General features: G+C 51.2%; 2 protein-coding genes across 2 annotated transcripts; both read left to right on the top strand.

Moving 5' to 3' along the window:
* The first annotated feature begins 5,957 nt into the window (after nucleotides 1-5,957).
* On the top strand, nucleotides 5,958-12,700 carry ADRB3 (adrenoceptor beta 3). The gene is given in 3 exon segments (XM_004332169.4): nucleotides 5,958-6,072; nucleotides 6,075-7,130; nucleotides 9,159-12,700. Coding segments are annotated over 2 exon segments (1,131 nt in total). The 3' UTR covers nucleotides 7,091-7,130; nucleotides 9,159-12,700.
* A 6,334-nt stretch (nucleotides 12,701-19,034) lies between these two features.
* Nucleotides 19,035-23,648, top strand: GOT1L1 (glutamic-oxaloacetic transaminase 1 like 1). Its single transcript, XM_004311797.4, has 9 exons — nucleotides 19,035-19,140; nucleotides 20,016-20,197; nucleotides 20,935-21,046; nucleotides 21,305-21,414; nucleotides 21,624-21,716; nucleotides 21,812-21,962; nucleotides 22,450-22,615; nucleotides 23,086-23,228; nucleotides 23,490-23,648. The coding sequence occupies exons 1-9, from the start codon at nucleotides 19,035-19,037 to the stop codon at nucleotides 23,639-23,641; spliced, it is 1,215 nt and encodes a 404-aa protein (XP_004311845.3). The 3' UTR covers nucleotides 23,642-23,648.
* The last annotated feature ends 1,403 nt before the right edge of the window (nucleotides 23,649-25,051 follow it).

Below are 25,051 nucleotides of genomic sequence, written 5' to 3'. Positions count from 1 at the left end.
GTACTCAATGGCTCATTAGGAGTGGAGGGCTTGGTTGGGGGCCAGGAGAAATGGGAACAGTGGAATGAAAGGCAGGAGCGTGGACCCTTTGGTTTCTAGGCTGGAAGCATTTGGAAGGGGCAGCATTTCATTTTTATATTGAGGAGGTGGAGGAGGTCATGGCAATACTACTTTGCAGAGATTTCCTTTCTGTAGCCTATAGAGAGGATTCCAGATGCTAGAAGTGGTTAAAAAGATGATCCCTCCATGGGCCCCATGGTGTTTCCCTGGCGATCACGGATGGTGTCTGAGTGCTTTTCCTCTTCCCTGGAAGCCCAGGAATCCCTTATTCCCATCACACCATCCTGGAATGCCTTCCTGGCTCCTGGGGCTGCTGCCTTTGGTCTTAAATAGTATCATGACATTGGAATCACTTCAATCTGGGGGGAGATGTGAGTCCAGGCATGTGAGTGGAAAGCAAGCCAAACCAAGCAAAGAAACTCAAGTAAGAAGTGAGTCCTGGGGGCTTCCCTGGTGGCGCAGTGGTTGAGAGTCCGCCTGCCGATGCAGGGGACACGGGTTCGTGCCCCAGTCCGGGAAGATCCCGCATGCCGCGGAGCGGCTGGGGCCGTGAGCCATGGCCGCTGAGCCTGCGCGTCCAGAGCCTGTGCTTCACACGGGAGAGGCCACAACAGTGAGAGGCCCGCGTACCGCAAAAAAAAAAAAAAAAAGAGAGAGAAGTGAGCCCTGGGCTTCCCTGGTGGCGCAGTGGTTAAGGATCTGCCTGCCAACGCGGGAGACACGGGTTCGAGCCCTGGTCCGGGAAGATCCCACATGCCGTGGAGCAACTAAGCCCGTGCACCACAACTACTGAGCCTGCACTCTAGAGCCCGCAAGCCACAACTACTGAGCCTGCGTGCTGCAGCTACTAAAGCCCACGTGCCTAGAGCCCGTGCTCCGCAACAAGAGAAGCCACCGCAATGAGAAGGCCACGCACTGCAACAAAGCGTAGCCCCCGACCAGAAAACTAGTTTTCTCTAGTTCTCACTGCAACTAGAGAAAGCCCACGTGCAGCAATGAAGACCCAATGCAGCCAAAAATAAAAATAAATAAATTTATTTAAAAAAAAAAAAAGGGTTTGCGGGACTCAGCTTCCTTCCTTTTTCCAGACGGGAAAGCTCCTCACTCTGTCTTAACTGGAGGGTCTCATATGCAAGACGTGGGTCTCCCCGTCGGAGGAGAAACCGTCCCCTTGTTTTGCTCCCTTTTCTTCCAAGCACCGGATACTCCTTGTTCAGTACTTGTTCCCGGTGAAAACTGTGGGCTGATGTGAGAGAAAGGCCAGAGACTGTGCAGCTTGAGTGCCAGACAGGCTCTAGCCTTGTTGGCGCTTTCCTTCCCAGGGAGAGGGAGGGAAGAGACCACAGATGCAAGCAGCGTGGCGGATCTGCCCTCTTCCAGGCTTCCAATCGAAGAAACAGACTGCACAGAAATCAGCGGAAGCAGTATCCAGGGGTGACTCGGAAGGCATGATCTGAGGGTTGGTGAGCACCCTCTCTTGCTCTCTCCCTCTCCCACCCTCCTGATCGCTCCCCGACCTCCCTGGGAGAGGGTGCCTTCCTGAACCCCAAGAAACTCTTGTCTGGGCTGCAGGTGGGCTGTGTGATCTTGTCCTGTCCCTGGGGAGCAGCCTCTCTAATAGTCAAGGATTTTAATCACTATTCAAAGAGATTAGAACATGGATTTCTCTCCCTACTGCAGGAGGGAAAGAAACATTTTTGATCCCCTCTTTCGTGGATGACCAGGAACAAGAGAAAAGGCACTGCGAGAAAATCCTAAGCGTCCACCCCTGTGTCTGCCTGAATAAGGCTCTTGTCCCCGGCCAGCTCTTAGGCACAAGAGGACCTTTTGGCTCCTGAAGATGGAGGTTCCTTCCCTGCCTCTCCTTCAAGCTCCTTGCCTTGGGAAACAGCAGATGTGTGGAGAGTAGCCATGCATGTTGTAGAAGACAAGGAAAGTGCTAGGTTGGGGGCTTCTTTTCAGCTCTGGGGGCAGGGCGGTGGTCCTCTCCGAGCCCTGCCTCCCCTCCAGAGGACAGGCTGGCAGGTGGCACCGGCCGCAGACTGCCAGGGAGTGTGGGGGAGGCGCTTGGGAAGAGGACCCGGCTCCTCAGATGCCTGTACTCCTGCTGGGAATGAACCTTCACTGTGAGATTATGGTCCAACCTCAGTTTCCTCTCCGGACCTCAGCTTTTTAATTCTGTAGAATGTTGGTGTTGGATTTGATCTTTCAGACCCCTTTTAGCTCATCATTCTACCCTCCTGGACTAATTGCAACAAAAGGAGAAACAGCGAACACCAAGCCGGCTGTTCAGAGGCCACACCTACGCACAGCGTTTCAAGCACGGCATGGCATGGACGCTTACAGTGGAAGAAGAGAGACAGGATGAGAGGGGAAAGCTTGAACACACGTAGTCTTGGACAAAGTACAGGGCTCAGTCGCCTGAGCTAGGCTTCCTCCTACCCCGTCACGTAAACAGGCACACAGCCACATGCACATGCGTGGACCCGGTCATGAGGCTCGGAGGACAGACCAGGAGCTAAAACCAACAAAGGAAGGAGAGCACACCCTGCTCCTAGAACTTCTGCCCACGGGGCAGGGCAGCTGCTGTCTCCTTCTGGCTCTGCTCACCCCATTTTCTAAATCACAGACCATCACACAGCTGGTCTCTGACGCAACAGGATGACCTGCATCCTTGGAGCCCTCAACACACAGACAGCAGCAGCCTAGGGGCCTGAACTCGGCAGATTCAGAGGTCCGCATGCACAGTCTACCTCCAAGGGCACAGAACAAAGGTCATCTGGGGGCCCAGGGCCAGGGTAAAGCTCTCTCTGGCCCATGCACGCTTCTCTCCACAGTTGGATGACCTCTACAGACCCGACAGCCTAACTCCCTGGGCCCAGTCGTTTGGGTGATTTCCCAAAGCAGCGGGTCACTTGCCTCCCACCCCTCACTGGCCATCAGAAGCGATGGCAAGAGGGTAAGTGGGTACATTGCCTGGAGAGGGAAATCTGGTAATACCTTTTAAATTTGTAAACTATATACCGCATGATATAGTGATTCTATTTACAGGAATTTATTCTACAAATATACTCACAGACGTGTGAAACGACACGATTGCAAGTGATTCATTGCAACGTCATCTACTAGGCACGATGGGAAGTAAATTAGATGTCTATTAATAGCCGGTCGGTTTCATAGATTATGGTATAGCCATACGATGGAATACTAAAAATGGCAGGCTTTTGTGCATTGGTATGGAAGCGTCACAGATATATATTGTTAAGGTAAGATAAGCAACGTTCAGGACAGTCGGTATATTTTTCTACTATTTGGGTCGAAAAGAAACGACAAAGCCATATGTATTTGCATTGACCTGTTTATATATAAAATATTACTGGAAAGATAAACAAGAGACTAATTAATGGTGGTTATCTGTTAGGGAGTTGAAAACTGGGCTGAAGGCAACTTTGTATTACACGCCTTTTGTATATTTTGATGGCTGAATAACGTGGATGCCTCACCTAGTCAAAAGAGAAAAGTAAGAAACACAAAAGCAAGATAAAAAAGAGACCAAAGTGGTAAACGATGGACCCCTTCTCCCTGTGGGCCCCAAGGTAGTCGGTGAGGTGGGGAGGCCAGACTGAGAAAGGTGGGATAGGGGATGGGCCAGAGCAAAGAAGGAAGCTCTCCAGGTGCTGGGTCACTGCTCTCTGCTGGCTCCTAAATGCCTCCACTAACAGGGGCCCTAATTCCTCTCCTCACAGTCTCCTTTGGTTATGGGCCTCATCATTTCCCAAACGCAGGCACGCTCACGTGGTTTGGGAAATCTTGTCTTTTTTTGAGATGTAAACACTTTTACACAGTTCCTCAGACTAACAAGGTCACCCCTAGCACAACAGCAGCCTTTGAAGCCGCTTGACTTCCTGGCACCCCTCTCCCTTCCCCCCACAAACTCTGGCACCCTGGAAGAAACAAAAAACAAAAAACCCTGCTGCACGACATGGATTTGTTTTAGAGATTACTCTTGGAGACTCTTCTGTCACCCCTTTGTGGTAACTGGCAACACTCTCTGGGGTGTTGCAAAACCCAACTTGGGAGTGACTGCCCTGATGGTCAGCAAGCGGCCACGGTCAAGACTCTGGCCAGCTGGGGCCTGCAAAGCTTGGTAGTGACTGGAGGTTGGGGGTAGAGGCCGGGCCTCTCCACCTTTACCCACGATGCACTTCCACGGATCCAAAGGCCTGCCTGGGGTACAGCATGGGCACAAAAGGCATTTGCTTGGGAGCCACTGACCAACCCTGCTCGTGGGTAGGCAGCTGGGTTCTTTTTCCTTGAGGATAATTTTCGGTCCTCACTTCCCCTCCAGTCTCTCTAACTCCCAGGCCCTGGCTCAGCCTCCCAGAGGGATTGCTTAGACCAGTGACTCTACAGGGTTCTTTTGAAATATAGAGCTGTTCAAAAGACTCTCCCTAAGGCATGGCCCCGGAGGCATTTTCCATGATAATTTCACCCCCTTTTGTCCCATTGTTTCAGGGGAGGAGGCAAGAAGTTTCAAGGTTGGGGATCGATAGGACTTAATAAAGGTGTCATACCTCCCTGCCCTTCAGCTTGAACACTGTTTTGCAGCCTAATCTCCCCACACCCACTTTGAGAGGAACTGGCTTAGCCACCGGGAGAGCCGGGCTGGGAACCAGGCATCAGTGTGGGTGAGGGAAAGGGGAAGGGAGGAGGCCCTGGGCTTCTTCAGGTGAAGGGATCCTCTGATGGGATTGTAAGAGAGACTTCAACGGACACTAAAATACCAGGCCTGTGGTTCCACATGCTCCAAGACGCAATGTGTGGATTCCTCAGCTCAGTGTCTTCTACTTTTCAAATGTTCGTGAATAAAATCTTCAGGGAAGTAGAGAGAAGACTTTGCCATGGTGATGGAGGATTTGTGGAGAGCTGGGGGTGACGGTGGATAAGCCTCAACCTGGAACCCATTTGTTCATTTTTAACGCGTCTCTACAACAGGAGCATTTTAAGAGAAGGGGCTCACCTAGAAGCTTTCTTGGTGGAAAATGTGTGGAGGGGGCAATGTGGAAGACGGAGAAATGGAAACTCTCAGCATCTTAGGCTACCTGAGGCCAAATCCAAATTCAAATGAGCAGGTAATGATAAAGACTCCTGGAAAATGGAAGATTTGAAAAGGAAAAAAAAAAAAAAGAAGGGAAACTAGAGTGACAGGGAGGGTAAGTGGATAGAAGCGACGGGGGTCAGATCTCATTGGAAGGGGGTCTTGGGAGAAGAGGGAAGACCCTGGCTGCCCTCTATGACTTAACTTACAATATCTTAGGGGGAGGGACACCCAAGTAGAAGAGGGGCTGCTGTGGGTCGTCTTGTTTGCCTTGGGAGGGTTACCTTTTCCTCCGACAAGGTAAAGGGTTGGGGGCTTCTCCTGTGTCTTCCTCGAGAGTTGCTGCTGGACCTTCCGGGGAAATTGGTGCAGAAAACCCACGCCGCTGGAGCGCTGCGCTGAGCGTGTCAGCGCAGGCGCCGGTCATGGCAGGAGCGGACACATCGTGGCAGAGAACACACGGCGTGACCTACCTCTTACACATCTTACTCCGGATTTGGCTAATGGAGGAGTCAAGCATCCGTCGTGCTTCCCTACGCACGCCCCAATTTCCCTACAGACGCCGAGCGTCGCGACTATTGGCCGCTGCCCCTTTAAGGGCCGCCACTCCTCCTCCCACCCCCTCCCCAGTGGTGGCACCCAGCGCGGGGGGGGGCAGGCTGTGCGTTCTCGCGGGTCGACTGGGGAGGATGGCCCAGGCCGGGGGAATCGCTCCCACGGCCCGCTGCCCCGTCCCCTGAGCCGTGTAAGCTGCGAGACCCCTTCCCTCTTTCCCTCCCGCCCCGCGCGCGACGCGAGAATGGCTCCCTGGCCGCACGGGAACAGCCCTCTGGCCCCGTGGCCAGATGTCCCCACCCGGGCGCCCAATACTGCCAACGGGAGCGGGCTGCCCGGGGTGCCGTGGGCGGTGGCACTAGCGGGGCTCTGTTGGCGCTGGCGGTGCTGGCCACCGTGGGGGGCAACCTGCTGGTAATCGTGGCCATCGCCCGGACGCCGAGACTCCAGACCATGACCGACGTGTTCGTGACTTCGCTGGCCACAGCCGACCTGGTGGTGGGGTTCCTGGTAGTGCCGCGGGGGGCCACGTTGGCGCTGACCGGCCACTGGCCCCTGGGCGCCACCGGTTGCGAGCTGTGGACCTCGGTGGGCGTGCTGTGTGTGACCGTCAGCATGGAAACCCTGTGCGCCCTGGCGGTGGACCGCTACCTGGCCGTGACCGACCCGCTGCGCTACGGCGCGCTGGTCACCAAACGCCGAACCCGGGCAGCAGTGGTCCCGGTGTGGGTCGTGTCCGCCTTGGTGTCGTTTGCGCCCATCATGACCAAATGGTGGCGCGTCGGGGCCGACGCCGAGGCGCAGCGTTGCCACTGCAATCCGCGCTGCTGCGCCTTCGCCTCCAACATGCCCTACGCGCCGCTCTCCTCCGTCTCCTTCTACTTTCCGCTCCTGGTGATGCTCTTCGTCTACGCGCGAGTTTTCGCGGTGGCTACGCGCCAGCTGCGCTTTCTGCTCCGGGAGCTGGGCCGCTTCCCGCCAGAGGAGTCTCCGCGGGCTCGGTCTTGCTCCCTGTGCCCCGCCCCGGCGGGGCCGTGCGCCTGGCCCGCAGGGGTGCCCTCCTACGGTCGGCGGCCGGCGCGCCTTCTGCCTCTGCGGGAACACCGCGCCCTGCTCACCTTGGGGCTCATCATGGGAAACTTCACTCTCTGCTGGTTGCCCTTCTTTGTAGTCAACGTGCTGCGCGCCCTCGGGGGCCCCTCTCTAGTGCCCGGCCCCGCTTTCCTCGCCCTTAACTGTCTAGGCTATGCCAACTCTGCCTTCAACCCGCTCATCTACTGCCGCAGCCCTGTCTTTCGCAGCGCCTTCCGCCGCCTGCTGGGCCGCTGTCGGCCCGAGGAGCACCCTGCCGCCGCCTCCCCGCCCCCGCGGCCCTGACCAGCCCCGCAGAATCCAGGCAGCGCCCACCGCTCGACTGGTAGGTAGCCAAGGCGAAGGGGTTGACGGCTCGGGATCAGGAAGCATTCGGTATCTCCTTCGGTCAATTTTTTTTTTTTTTTGCGGTACGCGGGCCTCTCACTGTTGTGGCCTCTCCCGTTGCGGAGCACAGGCTCCGGACGCGCAGGCTCAGCGGCCATGGCTCACGGGCCCAGCCGCTCCGTGGCATATGGGATCTTCCCGGACCGGGGCACGAACCCGTGTTCCCTGCATCGGCAGGTGGACTCTCAACCACTGCGCCACCAGGGAAGCCCTATATTATCCTCTTGAAGTAAAACTGGAATTACAAGTTTGAGCTCGTTGATAATTTTTTCCCCTTATTTCAATTTTTATGAACTTTATCAGGCAGTTTCCTATGGCAAGAAAATTGCTATGGAAATCCCCGGGTCATTTTGTGGGTTCTTATTTAAACTCCATGAGCAGAGACCATTGTCCGGGCTGATTTACAGGAGAGCCACTAAATCGTCAAAAGTTTAACGTGCTGGATGACAGCAGCATACAATGCATTGGCTAAGTTCAGGGGCTCCAGGGATATGAAACTCTGATCTGCCCTGAAGATGAGCTCGGTGGATTTCCACATACGGGTGTTGCCTGTGAATTGGACCTGGCTTCAGCTGCTTTCTCTTGTCCAGGAGGCCAGGTTTTATTTCTTAGGATGTTTGCATACCAAAGATGACTTTCTCCTTTTCGACCCAGAGCAGTGAGATCTCTGGTGTCTGAGGTATGGAAAGTTTCTTGGCAAGGACTCAACTGTTGAACCCTTAGGGGAGAGGGAAGTCTTGCTTTAGCCTGGGGACACGTAAGAGGGCCTCTGCTCTCTCCCCATCTCTGGATATTTTCCCAGCATCGCCGAGGGAAGTTGCCCAGTCAGTGCTAGGCAGGGGAGAATGATGATTTGGGGGAGGAAGGGCGCTCTGGTGTGTAGAATTGTCCTTGAACGCTAACCAGGGGCTCATAAGGCTTGAGTCTTGCTCGACGTGCACCCGCGTGCCAGCTGTCAGTCTCCTCTGGAGTGTTTAGACTTGCACTGGGGCTGTGGACTCCATCTGCGAATTGTCACCGGTGCATCTGATGGAGAGGCAGCCGGTTGCTCTGGTCATTTCTCCAGCAACGTGTGGCCAGGTGTCAGGCTGAGGGAGATTTACATCCTCGGATGCCAAGTGGGCTGCTCTCGCTAGCGCGAGCACGGGGCCTGAGCACTTGAACTGTGGAAGACAAACAACTATCCTCGGAGCCTAGGGGTGTGAAGACTTACAGACCAGTGAGAACAAAAGGGCCCTCCGAACAGCGAACAGCGGGCCCTGTCTGGGCGTGGGCAGAAGGGAGGGGGTGGGAGGGGAGAGTGCTGAGCTGGAGGACAGGGGATGAGGGGTGACTGGGTTTTTCAGAGGGAACCTTCCTTCTGCATCAGGTGGGACTGCTGAGGGGCAGGCAGAATTAGGGAGAGGGGGAGGTGATAACAGACTTTCCTAGGACTCTCCCCGTGGTAGATTCTTCTGGGGAGTGATGGTAAGTGCAGGCTGTGGTCCTTGTGCGGGGTCACGGGGCTATCATTCCACACCAGCTTCATCCCTCAACCCTTACAGAGTTGAGCAGCTTCTCCCTGTCGTCCTGGGGCCACAGGTGAAGGCCATGGAAACAGTTTCCTTTATGGTTCCATCCTAAAAGCCAGAGATCCAGGCTCCCTCTCAGACCCTCTTGGCGGAGGGAATATGTCTTTGTTTGTGTGTCTGTCCCGGGAAAAAATGGGAGCTGGCAATGGGGGTACAGATCTGCTAATGCCCGCCCCAGCCCCCTGCCAAATGCCCTGCGGACAGTCTGCCTTAGGCCAATGAGTGAGCAGTTGAAGATGATGCTCAACTGTCTGATGAGCAGAAACTCCATAGGGCCATCGACTCTTTCGTAGCTCATACTATTATGGGATTAAGGAAAATCAGAATGCATTCCTCAGTTTCCTCATCTATAAAATAAACGGAGAATAACCCTTTCTCTCCTCTCTTGCCTTTAGAAGGGGAATGACGGTGACTGGGACGTCTGGCTCTCATCGACCTCTGGGGAGCCCTAGGCAGAGCTTTGCAGCTTCAGCGTTTATGCAGAGCTTTTGTGCTCCATCCAAGGCATAAGCGGTGCGAGGCGCCCCCTGACGGCGGTTTAAGGTACAACAGGTGTGGACAGAGTTTGCAAGTTGCCCTGACTTGCAAAAACTTGAAGAGACCCTAGGAATGGTTTAGCCCAATCCTTTGATAAAATGGATGAAGAAACTGACTTCTAGAGAGGTGAATTGTGAGTAGCCAAGATTAGTGTAGTCAATGAAAGGCAACACTGCACAGAATTTGGAGCTGGAAAAAACAAATAAAAAAGGAAGGAAGGGAATGACCCATCAATAAATATGCCAACACTCTAAGAGGTGCTCTCCAAATGTTATGTTGTAATGACAACAAAGAAAAAATACAGCTGCATAGAAATCAAAGAGCTTGCTGTGCTGATTCTAACCCAGTCTACCAGGCTCCCAAGTTCACTTTCTTTTCCCTGCACTCACTGCTCACCATCAGTCACACAGAACAAGTGATTTAACATCTCTGTTTGCCTGTGAATCAAACACAGATTATATTACTGCTCTACTCAGTTCCTGCACACTGGTTTTGCAGCTCAGATGAGAGGCTGTATGTGAAAAGATTTGGAAACTGAAAGGGCTCCTCCAGTGTAAGGGGTGTCATGGAGTACGGAGCTCGGACTAGACCCAGGTCTCCTGGCTTTGGTCTTTGTTTGGTCCTGCTTCTGTTGACAGCCTGGATCTTGGACCCACTTGCCTTTGGTCACTGTGGGCATGTCCTGCCTGGTCTTTCTTCCACAGGTTCATCCCTACCTCAGGTTGATTCCAATGGTGTCACCTCCATGTCACTGTACACCTCCCCCTCCAGCTCTCTTTTCACATTCAGACCCTGATCTGGCCTGTGCCTGACCTTTTGGTCATGGTTTGGCTCACCCTACCATTGGGGTGCAGCATTTATAATGAGGTAATTTTAAGGATGGACAGAAGGTTTAAGAGAGAGGGCACTTTTAGATGTCTGTGCTTTATGGTACCTTTGTGAGAATGTACCCTAAGGAACCGGAAGAGGGAGATGGTATATTAGTTTGCTAAACCTTCCATAACAAATCACCACAAACAGAAAATTATTCAGTTCTAGAGGCTAGAAGTCCAAAATCAAGGTGTTGGCAGGATCATTCTCCCTCCGAAGGCTCTGGGGTAGGAATCCCCTTTTGCCTCTTGTAGCTTCTGGTGGCTGCCAGCAAGCCCGGGTGTCGCCTGACTCATAGCTGCCTCACTGCAACTTCTGCCTCCGTCTTTGTCTGGCTTTCTCCCCCGTGTGTCTGTGTCCAAATTTCCCTCCTCTTATAAGGACACCAGCCATTGGATCAGGGCCCAGCATAATTCCGTAAGACTTCATTTTAACTTGATTATACATGCAAAGACCCTATTTCCAAATAAGGTCACATTCTGGGGTACCAGAGTTTAAGATTCAACATCTCTTTTAGGGGGACACAATTCTACCCACAGCTGAGGGTGTGGTGGGGAAGCAGGAACACTTTTAACTCTCCACGCTCATCTTATTACTGCTGTCTCAAACCCACATTTCCCAGGCCCTGTTTCATCCTATAATCAGTCAGAAGGGTAGTGGGCATGCTACGCACTCCTGGATTTCCAGTTACGAGCCTTTTCTCCCATCTCCCTGGGCCCCAGATTTGAGAGGCGATTCGTCAAGTCAGACTTCGCGTTTGTTGTCTCCTGTGGGCAGAATTTGCTGTCCATTCTCCATTCTTCCCTTCTTCCTTGAGTAACAGAACCCTTAAGTTTGATTGGGGCACGTGGCCTCCCTAAAAACACATTGCGGCCTCACCTGCAGCTAGGTGTGACTAAGTGACTTAAGTCCTAGCTGACTGAAGTGTGCAGCTTCCACGTCTGAAAGGGAAAGGGTGTATCCCCCATGTCCGCTTGTCCACTTCCAGCCGGCTCGAATGCAGATGTGATGGTAAGAACTGAAGCAGCCACATTGGGTCATGAGATGGCAACCATGTGTTGCCAATGGCAGAAAAACCAGACATGGGGAGCCTGGGTGTCCAGCGGTGTGAAGTCATCTTTTTAGCCCTGAACTGCTTATGTTTAAAACTCTTAAATGAAAGAGAAATAAATGTCTATCCTGTTAAGCTACCGTTGTTTTCGCTTTTTTTTTTTTTTTTAATAGCTGCTGAATCAAACACATTCATCAGTGAAGGGAGGCAACAAAAGGATAACAATGAACGGACATCTCCTACATTCTGTAATGAACGTGGCTTGCCTTACAAGGCTGCCTTGCTTTGGTTCCCCTAGGGCATCTCTGGGAACTGGCATTTCTGTAGAGTCTGCGTTCGTGTCGTACCTGTGGCCACCAAGCCCATCTCCTGGACATTAGTTCACATGGGGACGGTGAGCGTGCTCGTTTCCCAAGACCGCCACAACAAGTGACCACAGCCTTGGAGGCTTAAAACAACAGAAATCCATTCTCTCACAGTTCTGGAGGCCAGGAGTCTGAAATCAAGGTGTTGACAGGGCTGGTTCCTTCCGGAGGCCCTGAAGGAGAGTCCATTCCAGGCCCCGTTCCCAGCCTCTGGTGGCTGTGGCAATTTTGGCTTTCATTGACTTACAGACACATAGCTTTGACGTCTACCTCTGTCTTCACTTTCCCCCGGTGTCCCTGTGTGTCCTCTCCTTTCCTGTCTCATAGAAAGGCACAGCTGTGTCTTTGTAAGGGACAGATCGGATTTGGATTTGGGGCCTATTCTAATCCAGGATGATCTCGTCTCAAGATCTTTGCCTTAATTATATCAGCAAAGACCCTTCTTCCAAATCGGGTCACGTTCTGAGGTTCTGGTTGACATACCTTTTGGTAGGCGGCACTGTTCAACCCATTACAGTGAGAGATCCATGTGAACTCTTTAACGAATAGTTCTGATCTCATGAAATTTTTATCACTCCAGTCACCCCTCATGGAAGGGCTGTTTCCTCCAGAAGCTCTTGGACTCTGTGGCAGGCAGAATTCTGAGATGACCTCCAAGGACCCATGTCCTTATATAATCCCCTCCCCTTGAACATGGGTGGGGCCTGTAATTTGCTTCTAACAAATAGAAAATGCCGAAAGTGATGGGATGTTACTCTTGTGATTATGTCATGTTATGTGGCAGAGGGGAAGGGATTTTGAAGATGTAATTAAGGTCCCTAATCCATTGACTTAGGTTAACAGAAAGGGAGATTATCCTCAGGTGGGCCTGACTTAATCAGGTGAGCCCTTTAAAAGAAGGTCAGAGGGCAGAGAAGAGAGATGCACCTACTAGCCTTGAGGAAGCCAGCCACGGTGAGCTCTATAGCTGCAAGGAAATGGGTTCCGTGTGAACCTGAAAGAGGACCCTGAGCTCCAGGTGAGACTGCAGCCCTGGCCAACACAGTCATTGCAGCCTGGTGAGACCCTGAGCAGAAGACCCAGGCTCCTGACCCATGGAAAGTGAAATAATGAATGTGTGTTGTTCTGAGCTGCTTTGTGGTAATCTGTGGCCCAATAATAGAAAAACAAATATAAACTTACTTCCCAATTCTGTCCCAGGCTGCTCTTTCTAACAGTCCTTCTCTGGTCCTGTTTTTAAAGATTTCCTATCAGAAACCGAAATACAATGGGACCCCAAGCTCAGGAAGTTCCCATGATCTGCCATGGCCTGCTTTTCTCCAAAGGACTCTGGGAAACTCTTGCTTGTCTGGTCCAGAAAGAGCATCTCTCAGCCTCCGTCCTTCACTCCTGAGGGAATGACCAGTCATTCTATGATTCCTTCTCCCCAGCCTTTTGAGAAAATTAGGAGCTAAAGAACCCATTGCACTACATTTTTCATTTCTGAGTTGCTAGTGAGGAACCACACTTTATAACACACAGTAAACACAGTTCCCAAAGCCTCTTCAGCAAGAAACAAGATGAAGTCTTATTGCTTCTGCTGTTGGTATTCCCAGAAGGAAGAGTGGATGGTCAGTTCTTCCCAGAGAAGAGAGTGCTGGGCACGGGAGAGCTTTGCATCAGCTCAGCGCCACCCCCGGCTTGTCTGTTTTCTCTCCCCGTCACTGGATCATGTGACTGAGCCCTTCCTCTGCGGGCTCCCCTTGGGCCCAAGTCTGAATCTAACTGACGTCGGAACACTCTCCCAGGGCCACAGGCAGCTGCTTTCCCAATGAAGAAATTCTTACCATTTGGGGGGAAGGAGAAACATATGAGGCTGGTGGCAAACATCACCGCTACGTGAAGACGCAGAGGGGAGAACACATTTTAAGAGCAAACTAGTCCTTTCTCCGTAACCCTAACTCTCATGCCCATCCCCTTGGTAGTCTTGCTGGCTAGCTCGTTTGACCCGTTCTGGTATTGCACTTCTGACCCCGGAGAATGAAACAGTTTTGAAAACTTTGCCTTGCTTTCCTTTAACATTTCTTGCAAGTTGTTGTAAGGAAAAAGATATTTCTTAAAAAAAAAAAAAAGGTAGAAAAGTTGGACAAAAGTAAGTGAATATTATTAATGATACATAAGATATTGTTTAAATTAAGCAGATATTTTGCAGAACTGACATCTCCCTCCAGGCTTGCTGTGGTGCCTGGTATTTTTATGGAGGACATCTGGTGAGTTTACCCGGTACCCACAGCATATCTCAGGCCTTCAACACTTAACAGAATTAACTCAGGTAGTCTTCACTGGGCCTTCTTGCCTAGCTCTGGCTTTCCTCCAGTTCATCTCCCACAAGCCCACAGATGGATTTTTCTAAAGTATAAATCTGTGTCATTCCTTTTCTCAAAATCATTCAGTGATTTTCTGAAGCATTTGGGGTAGGATTCAGACCCCTTAACACAAGGGCCTGGCATTAGATGGACAAGTGCCTACCCTCCTAACCTGATTTCATACCACTCCTCTCCCCCATACACTTTTATTCCAACCACACTTAATTTTTAGTTTTTGGCCACACTGCGCAGCCTATGGGATCTTCGTTTCCCAACCAGGGATTGAACCCGGGCCCTCGGCATTGAACGCGCAGAGTCCTACCACTGGACCACCAGGGAATTCCCCCAACGACATTTAAATTCACTAAAGAGCTAATTTTTCTTTGTACCTTCACACAGACTGTACCCTCTGTCGCCCATCCAAACACAGATTGTACCCTCCACTCATCCACTCACCCATCCCTTCCAGCAATAAGTAATAATTTTAAAGTGAACAGATTCTAAATATGTTACAAAGTAAAACTGACAGGGTTTGCTGATGGCTTGGAGGTAGGGTGTAAGAGAAAGAGAGAGAAGTCCGGGATGAGACCAAGAGTTTTGGGCTGAGAACCTGGCAGAAGGGACTTGCCACTTACTAAAATGGGGAGAAATGATGGGAGGATATGAAACTATGAGTTAGTTTTTAGATACTGTAAATTTGAAACGTCTATGAATGATTTATTGGGATACTATGTAGGCATTTGGATTTCCAAGTCGGAAGTTAGGAAAGAAACTGGAGTCGGATATATAAGTGTATGGTCAGGCCACCCAAGATGGCTGTTCTCTTGCTCTCTGTACATCCCCTGCTGGGCCAGGCCCTGCTTCACCTACACCCTACTCACCTGACTGACCTTCCCTCTTAATCATAGAGCCTAATCAGTAAATGCCTATGTACTTACCCTGGCCCTAGCTAGTGATTGTTCTAATCTTTAGATCAGAACTATTTCAACTATGATAGTTTACCAAAGGAGCCATGAGGGGTGCACCCCTTTGCTGGTTTCCCTGTTAACTGATGAGCCATCCTGACGTCAAGTCCCCTATAACTGGTAATCTCTCTATTACCCCGGGAGCGAAGACTACTGCCTTGTCCTGCCTTCTGTCTGCCCCACACAGCGGGGTGTCGCTCCAAGACCTCGCTTCAGACATGTAAGGTCCCTCTCATCCATTACACCATTGATGTCTCTGTTGCTGACTCTGGGCTCTTGAGACGGAACAAGTCCATGTCTTGCAGGCCTGTGGGTGCAGCTCAACAATAAGTCTGACAGATTGATTCCAGCAGTGAAAAGCTGGAAGAAGGGCCTCAGTCCTTGTCTTCTGTGAAGAAAGAATTCAGCAAAGAGACCAAGACTGTGAAAAAGATAAAAGATACAAGTGTTTATTAGAAGCAAAGTATGTGGGACTTCCCCGCTGGTGCAGCGGCTAAGAATCTGCCTGCCAATGCAGAGAACATGGGTTCAAGCCCTGGTCCAGGAAGATCCCACATGCCGCGGAGCAACTAAGCCCGTGCACCACAACTACTGAGCCTGTGCTCTAGAGCCCACGAGCCACAACTACTGAGCCCGTGTGTCACAACTCTGAAGCCTGGGCCCCTAGAGCGTGGGCTGGTGTTCTAGGGAACACCCCAGGAATGGTCAGAACTTGGGGCCACAAACACTCTATCCCCAGTTATTGGCTGATCAGCTTCCAGGCAGAGCCTCAGGCACAAGCCAACTGCCCCCTCCGTTACTCCCCACATGCTGTCACTCTCCGTAGCCTGGGGTAGACCAGAAAGGAACCTTCCCTCTGCTGCTGAGACAGCAATGGGGACCGTGGATGTTTAACACGTTTGGAAGCACAAAGCCAACACACATAAAAATAGCCATTAAAGATGGTGGTTCCTGGGGACTTCCCTGGTGGTCCAGTGGTTAAGAATCCACCTTCCAGCGCAGCGGACGTGAGTTAGATCCCTGGCCGGGGAACTAAGATCCCACACGCTGTGGGGCAACTAAGCCCGCGCTGCAACTAGAAGAGCCCGTGCGGCCAAAATTAAAAAAAAAAAAAAAAAAAAAAAAGATGGTGGTTCTTAAGCCTTGGGAATGGATGATTCAGCGAACACTCTCTGACTGCCTTCCCAGCATCCCTTCTCCGCTCTCCCATTTCTGAGAACACCTGGCATCTCTTTTGGGAATGCTTCTGTCCATTCTTAGCTGTGCAGTTTGGGAGGGATGAACACTCCCCCTCAGCTCTAGGTGACTGGTTTACACTCACCAGAGTATCCCATCCTTGGTCAGGGATGGGCCAGTGACCCACTGCAGCCAGAGAAAGGAGGCCGGGGCTTGGAGGAGGGAAGCTTCCTCATTCTTGCAAGGAGCCAAGAGAAGAGACGCTTTCTCTTCTTCTGGATAGTGAGGATGTAACGTCTGGAAAGGCTGCAGCCATTGTTTGAAAACATAAACACTTTTTTTTTTTTTTTTTGCGGTACGTGGGCCTCTCACTGTTGTGGCCTCTCCCGTTGCGGAGCACAGGCTCTGGACGCGCAGGCTCAGGGGCCATGGCTCATGGGCTCAGCCACTCCGCGGTATGTGAGATCTTCCCGGACCGGAGCACGAACCCGGCAGGCATCGGCAGGCGGACTCTCAATCACTGCGCCACCAGGGAAGCCCATAAACACTTTTTAAATGAGAAATCATATGCAGGTGGTCTAACATTTCCAAGGGGCAACGTGGTGTCCAGTGGAAAGCAAGTCAGGGTTATTCTCTGTCCTTGTCCACCAGCCAGCCTGTTCCAGTTTGCAGAGGTGATCACAGTTACCTGCTTCTCATGCACCCCTCCAGAGATTTTCTAGGCATATACATGCAAATGCATCTTTTATTGATATATCCCCCCAAATATTCCCCACTTTGCTATCTATTTGTACCTCCTTTGTTCTTAATGATGTATCTTGAATATTTTTATACATTTGTACACGTAGGGCTGCCTTTAACACCTGCATGGTATTCCATTATATGGATATCCCATTATTAATGTAAACATTCCTTCAGGAATTGGCATTTAGTTTATTTGCAAACAGAGCTGCAATGTAAATTCCTCAGATGTGCTTCCTCTGCACATGTGCTACACTGGCATTTGCTCCCGTGCCCAGAGTCAGCCCGAGAACAGAGCAGAAACATCCGGAAGAGCAGAGCCAAGGGAACCACAGAAAGGGAGCTGGAGCCCTGACGACTCATTACGCTCTGGCTTGAACGATGAGTGAGGTCAGATGTACCCTGGGCTGCCCCGTTATAGAGCCAAGAAATTCCTTCTCTTTCTCAAGGTAGTTTAGGTTGGGTTTTTTATTACCTGCTGCATGAAAAGTTCTCATTGGCACAGATGTTAAAATTGTCACAACTGAAATGTGTAGTGAAAACAAGAATGATGAATAATGACACGGCAATTTTGATCTCCATAATCTTTTTTTTTTCTGGCTGCGTTGGGTCTTCGTTGCTGCACGCGGGCTTTCTGTAGTTGCGGCGAGCAGGGGCTACTCTTCCTCGTGGTGTGCGGGCTTCTCTTGTTGCGGAGCACAGGCTCTAGGTGTGCAGGTTTCAGTAGTTGTGGCACAAAGGCTCAGTAGTTGTGGCTCGTGGAGTCTAGAACACAGGCTCAGTAGTTGTGGCGCACGGGCTTAGTTACTCCACAGCATGTGGGATCTTCCCAGACCAGGAATCGAACCAGTGTTTCCTGCATTGGTAGGCGGATTCTTAACCACTGCGCCACCAGGGAAGTCCCAATAACCATCATCTTAAAATATAAACATCTTAGAGAAGAAACCAGAGGGGTGTACACCAAAATGTTAACTGTGGTTGTGGATTGACTGTAGGACATCGGTGCTCTTTGTTATTGTTTTTTGAAGTTTTAAAGTTTTCTACAATAATAAGGATAACTTCCACTATCATTGTCTCAAGGCAGGTTCCCTGGAAGCACAGGCTGAGACAGAGATTTGGGGCATGTGATTTTCAGAGGGAGTGCCCTGTAGGAGGAACCTGTAAGGAAGTGGGGGAAGCACGATTGTGAAGAGGAGGGGGCCATGCAAGGATGGGGCCTTGGCCTGATTGGGGGATGGGCCCTAAAGTGCAAATTGAGCCACGTGCATCCCCCAAGGCAAGAGGGCTGGCTTTTTGTATGCCAGGATCAGGCAGTCCTGGGGGTGTAAGTGTGATGCTGATGGGGGTGTAACCTGCCAGGTCGTTTCCTGTTGCCAAGGACAATCTGGAAGGTAGATCTGAAAGATAAGCCTTATCTACCAACAGGGCTGGAAAATGTATTTGAGTGAGACACCAACAGTGTCTGCAAGGATCACAAAGTCATTTGGAAAAAAAAAGAAAGCAAAATGCAAGACTGACCCTGCAGAGGCCAACGCTTTCTGCCTTTGGTCTCTGCCTTCTACACTTGCTGCTCGGCCACCACTGAAACAGTTTGCAAATGTAGAAGTCTCGTCTGTAAATAACAGAGAAACAGGATTGGCTTAGAGAGTTGCAAGTTATACTGTTCTAAACATAGGACTCTTTATGAAAATAACTGTAGAAGAAAACAGTGATTTCTTTCTATTAAAAAAAAAAAAAATCTGGAGCCCTGAGCAAAATGAAAGTAGAAGCTTTTAAAATGTATCCCTCGATTCACGTTACTGCTGGGTCAGAGATTTTCCCATCTGCAGGAGGAGCCCTCACCAGGCTCATGGCTGCCTGCATTGCCCCATCTTCTAAGGGGCTGACTTGTTATTTTGGATTAGGTGATGAAAGGAGCCAGTGAGTTAGGGAGAGGTGCCTGGGAGTTCCAAGTCCTCCCTACGCCCTCCCCCGGCCCCCTCTCTCAGAGGGTTCTCCCCAGTTGTCTTGCAGCATTCCCGTAGCCCTGGAGGATGGCCACCGCGGAGACAGTGAGTGGTGGGGTTCTGTTGCTCTGGTGACCAGTTGACCGGAGCCTCTGCGTTGGAGTTGCCAAGGTTCTGGGAAGAGGCTGGTCTGTCGGGTCCAGACTTGGAGGAACGCTGCAGAGCAGAAGCCTTCGGGAGCGGAAGCACAGTCTTGGCTCTACTCTCCCTCAACGATGTCTGTGTTCACGGATGTGCCCCTAGCCCAGAAGCTAGAAGGCAGCTTGCTGAAGACCTACAAACAAGATGACCACCCTAACAAGGTGTTCCTGGCCTATAAAGGTAGGTGCCTCGTAGTTTTGGAGTGTGAGACCTAGTCTACCATCATTGCCTCTCGGAGGGCCGTATCGGGAGAGAGCCCAAGCCTCCCCAGACAGACAGCTCTGCTCCTGTTAACAGAATTGCCCAGTGGGTAAATAAAAGAGCAGGAAACCTCCTGGGCCATTCTGTGCCCTCTGCCCTTCTCTGCGGGTTTCCCGGGATTTGATAAGAGCTGTATCCTCTCCCCCAGCTCTACGCTTGGGGCCTGCGTGGACACTGTACTTCCTTCAGCCTCTTCATTCCACCCCCTCCCTCCTCCGCTCCTGTACCGAGAATGGCTCCTAAAATGGACCGTTCAGGGATGCAGCCAGCCCTTGTTATGGTGAAAGTCAGTGTCACCTTTGTTCAGTCTCATGTACCTACAGCTCTCACGTTGTCTATCATTTTTGCCCTTTAAATGGCATAGGTTTCTGTTGCCTTTTTTAAAAAGATGAAAATTAGATACATTCACTAACAACACATTGTTTTGATAAAAGGGGAAAAAGAAAAGGAAAGTTGTCTTTTCCTAGATGACTTCCCAAAGCCCCAAGAGAGGCAGGACAGATCTGTGGGCTTTCTGAAGAGCCCAAACTCGCAGATGCTGAGGTGGGCATTAAGAGCCCCCTCTTCGGGCTTCCCTGGTGGCGCAGTGGTTGAGAGTCCGCCTGCCGATGCAGGGGACAGGGGTTCGTGCCCCGGTCCGGGAAGATCCCACGTGCCACGGAGCGGCTGGGCCCGTGAGCCATGGTCGCTGAGCCTGCGCGTCCAGAGCCTGTGCTCTGCAACGGGAGAGGCCACAACAGTGAGAGGCCCGCGTACCGCAAAAAAAAGAGCCCCCTCTTCCCTTACCCTCACAGTCTGCATGACCAGCCAAGGCCAACCCTGGGTGTCCTCTGTCGTGCGCAAGACCCGAATGCAGATCGCCCAGGATCCCTCCCTGACCTATGAGTACACGCCAGTGATGGGCATGAAATCATTCATCCAGGCCTCCTTGAACCTCCTCTTTGGAAAGGACAGCCAAGTCATTATGGAGAACAGGGTGAGAAGCAGGGCCCTTTCCTTACTCACCGAGACACAAGGAGTGGAGATCGGGGATAGGGGATGTGCAATCATAAACCTGAAAGAGACTTTGGGCGGGCCCCTTGAGGCTCAGAGAGTCCCCCAGCTTGGTCACTGGAGGGCAGAGCCAGGACCCCAAACCAGGGCTCTCGCACCAGCCCACGTGCTCATGTGCAAGCTCTTTTAAGAAGGGGATGATCTGAATCTGAAGTGGGGCTGGTATCACCATCACTCTTTTTTTATTTTTTTTTAATGGTTGAAAATCAAAGAGGGGTAATATTTTGGGACACATGAAAATTATATGAAATTCAAATTTCAGTGTCCAGAAAATGTTATTGGAGCATGGCCACGATCATTTGCTTGCCTTGTCCAGAGCTGTCTTCTGCTATAAAGGCAGACTTGAGTAGTTATACAGCCTGAAAGCCTAAAACATTGACTACTTGGCCCTTTGTAGAAAAAGGCTGCCCGTGCCTGGTATGGATGTGAGCACCACAGGGGTGGAGGGTGTTCTTTTTGTTCCCTTATGCATCCCAAGTGCCTACTACAGTGTCTGGCACATAGTAGGTGCTCAGTAAATCTGGTTGACTGAGTCAATGGAGGCGTATGTGTTGGAGCATGTTGCTTTGACCTCCATGAGGAAGCGACCCTCCTTCCCCAGCTTTTTCTGGGAAACATCAGTGCCTGCAGGTGCTACTCCTGCTTCTGGTTTGCTGGCAGGCAGGGGGCGTGCACACTGTAGGTGACAGCGGTGCTTTCCAGCTGGGGGCCCAGTTCCTCAAAACTTGGCATCGGGATTCTCAAGTAGTTTACATCATTTCTTCTCACAAAGGTGAGTGTTAGGCAAGTGGGGGCGACAGCAGACCCCCGTCCTGTGTTCCTGATTCCTACCCCATTTGCAATCTCCACTGTTGTCCTCCGCACCCTCTGTCATGAGAAACATGGTGGACGAGCCAAGGTATGCTTGTCCCTCTCCTGTTACTGTCCTGCCTTCGGCCACTGACCCTCCCCCTCAGGCTCACTCTCTGGTGTGGCTGCTTCCATCTTTCCACCTGCCGGGTACCAGCTGGTGGGGGATGTCTCCCCACAGAACCGCATGGACTCGTCTTCCAGGACATGGGCTTTACAGTTTATGAACACATCTTCTGGGACTCCGCACGGCTGTGCTTGGACCCCGGCATGCTCCTCGATGTGGTGGAGGTAGATGTGCTCGCTCAGAAGCACCCCCCAGACTTGATTCACAGTTTCCCTTTCCCTTCCCGCCCCCTTCGATCATCAAGGCCTTTTCTAGGCTTGGATTCGTAGCCCTTTAGTAGGACCAACATGGAGGACCACGTCTCCTCCCAATGTCGCGTTGCCACGACCTACGTGGTCAAGGAAGCGCCTGACGAGACAGTCTCTACCTGCAGCAGGCCCCGCATGGCTGTATCTTCGTGATTGGGAACATCGGCAGCTGCAAGCTGACACAGGGTCAGTGGACACAGTTGATGGTCCTCATGAAGGTGAGCCCACCCTCCCGCCTGGCTCTCCCCTCCCTCTCACCACCTGCCGCGCCTCCATCAGTCCCTTCCTTTTCTCATTCTCCTTTCTCCTACAGAGCAAGCAGATCTTTCCATTTTTTGACATTCCCTATCAAGGTTTAACGACAGGTGACCTGGAAGAAGATGCTAGATTCTTACAATACTTTGTGTCTCGAGGCTTTGAGTTCTTCTGCAGCCAGTCTCTGTCCAAGAATTTTGGTATTTATGGTATGACGTGGGCAGGAGGAGAAGGGAAGGCCTGGTGGTGCCCCACCCTGGGCACGAGCGACGCGTTTGACATCTCCTACCCTCTGGAGAGAACCCAGGCCTCCAGAGAGGGCACCGGCGGCAGAAGGGAAGGGCACTGAGCTACCAGTCAGGTTCTGTGGTATGGTCTCAGCTCAGCTGCTAAAACTGACTCTAGCTGAGCCATCTCACGCCTCTCGGGCTTCTGTTTCCTCCACTATAAGACGAGGGGTGGGAGTTAGTGATCTTTCAAGTCCCTTCCATCTTTAAGGCTCTTACCTGTGGCTACATTTTCCTGCAAGAGGAGCCTGTGGCAACTTCCCGGGGCATGGATGCCAACTTGGTGGGGCTGGGTGGTAAGCCCCGCTGTCCAGCCCTCTCTTCAGCAAGGCAAGGGGCAGAGACCGCGTGCACGGCCTGGGAATGGCAGAGGGGGCGCTGAGACAGGCTGTCTGTCCCAATGCTGCAGACGAAGGAGTGGGGATCCTCGTGGTGGTGGCACTCAGTAACGAGCTCCTGCTGTGCGTCCTCTCGCAGCTGACAGACTTCGCGCGGGCCCTGTGGCTAAACCCTCCTACCACGGGTGCTCGCATTATCACCTCTGTCCTCTGTAACCCGGCTATGCAGGGAGAATGGTAAGGGGTAGGGGTGGGGCAGGACGGGTGGGCGGAGCCTCTGGATACCCACAGACTTGCTGACTCACAGGATGCAGTGGCTGCCTCTCTTCCTGCCCACATTGCCTCTTTACTCTTTACTGAGGAGCCCCTGTGTACCAATGGCAGCGGCTATGCTGAGGGTTGCCCAGCCTGCGGCAGTGGGTAATAGGATGCGCTTTTTGGACCCAGGTCAAATTATTATTGAATTATTTGAACATTCCCAGATTGCAGGAGGAGATGAGGAAGGACCAAGGGCCTGCTACTCTGCCTGAGAGTCTGCTTCCCTTGCTTACATTAATATGGACTGAAACCCCCTCCCATTTATAACCATCCCAGGTGGAGGCCTGGCTCCACCACTTTTGAAGGGAGAAGAGGGGAAAGGCACTGAGGAGGCTGAGAGCACGGGGAGACCTTATGCTCTTAATTTCCTGATGTCTTTCCCTTGGCAGGAAACAGAGTCTGGAAGGGGTTGTAAAGAACGTCATGATGACCAAGGAAAAAGTGAAGGAGAAGCTCCGGCTCCTGGGAACCCCAGGCTCCTGGGATCACATCACGGAGCAGAAGGGGTCCCATGGCTATCTTGGACTCAACCGTAAGTGTCTAGGAAGGGACAGCTCCCCACTTTCTCACCTTGTATTTGGGCTTGTATTTGAGCATAAACTTCATGGACTAGGTGACTAGTCCCTAGCTTCACCCCAGATTTTGATCCTTTCCTGAGGAAGGTAGAGCTGCTTTCAAGATGCTTCTGGATCCCCAGAAAGGCTGACACTCCCTCTCCTCCATAATTCACCCTAGGCTAGAGGGGAGCTAGAGGTGGCCACCTCAGGATCTGAGACCCTATGGTCATCACCAGCCCAACAGGTGGACTACTTGGTCAAGAAAAAGCATATCTATATCCCCAAGAATGGGCGGATCAACTTCACCTGTATCAATTCCTACAACATAGATTACATCACTGAGAGCATCAATGAGGCTGTCCTCTTCACAAAGGACTCAGAGAAATAGCTTCCAAAAGTAAATGGCTCCTGATTGGAATAAAACCTTTGGTCTCTAAAAAAATCCTGTGCTGATTATTCATTGCTGCAATTCATTTCTCTGCAAAACACTCTCTGTCTCTCTCTCCATCCATTGATGAAGCATTGGTCTGGCCTCAGCAAAGAGACCCAGAGAAAAAGGGAATGTTTACGTTCATTGACCATCTCATATTTGTTGAGCATCTATCATATTAAGGGCCTGATCTGGTGTCTTAGTGCATTTGGTCTGCTATAACAAAATATCATAGACTGGGTGTCTTATAAACAACAGAAATTCGTTAAGATTCTTAGAGTTCTGGAAGCTGGGAAGTCCAAGATTAAGTCACCAACAGAGTCAGTGCCTAGTGAAAGCCCACCTCCTGGTTCATAAACAGCACCTCTGCCTGTAACCTCACATGGTAGAAGGAGTGAGGGATCTCTGAGTCATCTTTCATAAGGGCACTAATCCCATCCATGAGGGCTCCACGTTCATGACCTAATGACATCCCAATACCATCACATTGGTGATTAGCTTCCAACATATGCATGTTGAGGAGACACAAACATTCAGACCATAACATCTGGGCATCAAAAGGTATGCAAAAAACAGGCACAGTCCAGTTCTTTTTCTCTGGAAGTTTATAGTCTAGTTGGAAGATGAGCCTTAATCACATGAAACAGAAGTGACTATTGGGTGTCTGTTAATACATGGAACTCTGCAAGCCCCCAGGATACTAAAAGGTATAAGACACTGTTGCTGCTCTTATGATGTCCTCCACCCCAGCTGGGGAAATACAACTCACTTGGTAAAAAAGAAGTTAATCATAAAAGGTGGCATGTAATAAGTGCTAAGTAAGTTTCAGGAAAATGTTAACACAGCAGGACTTCGTTGCCCAAACTCTATACATTCCAAGGGGCTTCAGGACTGACCCTTGACCAGTTACTGGGAAATGAAGTCTGAGCCCTTGGAGTTTCCTGCCTGACAAGAGTGGTTTGTATGATGGAACCCTTGGGTCATGCTGTGTCAGTTTGATGTCTAGGGGCTGGAGACTGGGTAGTTAAGGTGAGTTATGCAGGCACGCATGCCCATGTGATTAACCCCCAATAAAAACGTTGGATATCAAAGTCTTGGTGTGCCTCGTTGGCAACACCTCACACATGTTGTCACACATTGGTGCTGGGAAAATTGAGCACTGTCTGTGCAACTGGAACAGGACAACTGGACAGGAAACTGGAAGCTCGTGCTTGGTATCTCCTGCACTCCACCCTATCTGCCTTTTTCCTTTGCTGATTTCAGTCCTGTCCTTTCACTGTAATAAACTGTAACCATGAATGTAACAGATTTACTGGGTCCTGTGAGTCCTTCTAATGAATCATTGAACCTTGGGGACTCCTGAAACAC

Source organism: Tursiops truncatus, chromosome 21, assembly GCF_011762595.2.
Source record: "Tursiops truncatus isolate mTurTru1 chromosome 21, mTurTru1.mat.Y, whole genome shotgun sequence".
NCBI lineage: Eukaryota > Metazoa > Chordata > Mammalia > Artiodactyla > Delphinidae > Tursiops > Tursiops truncatus.
This window is presented reverse-complemented; position numbering and strand designations above follow the sequence as displayed.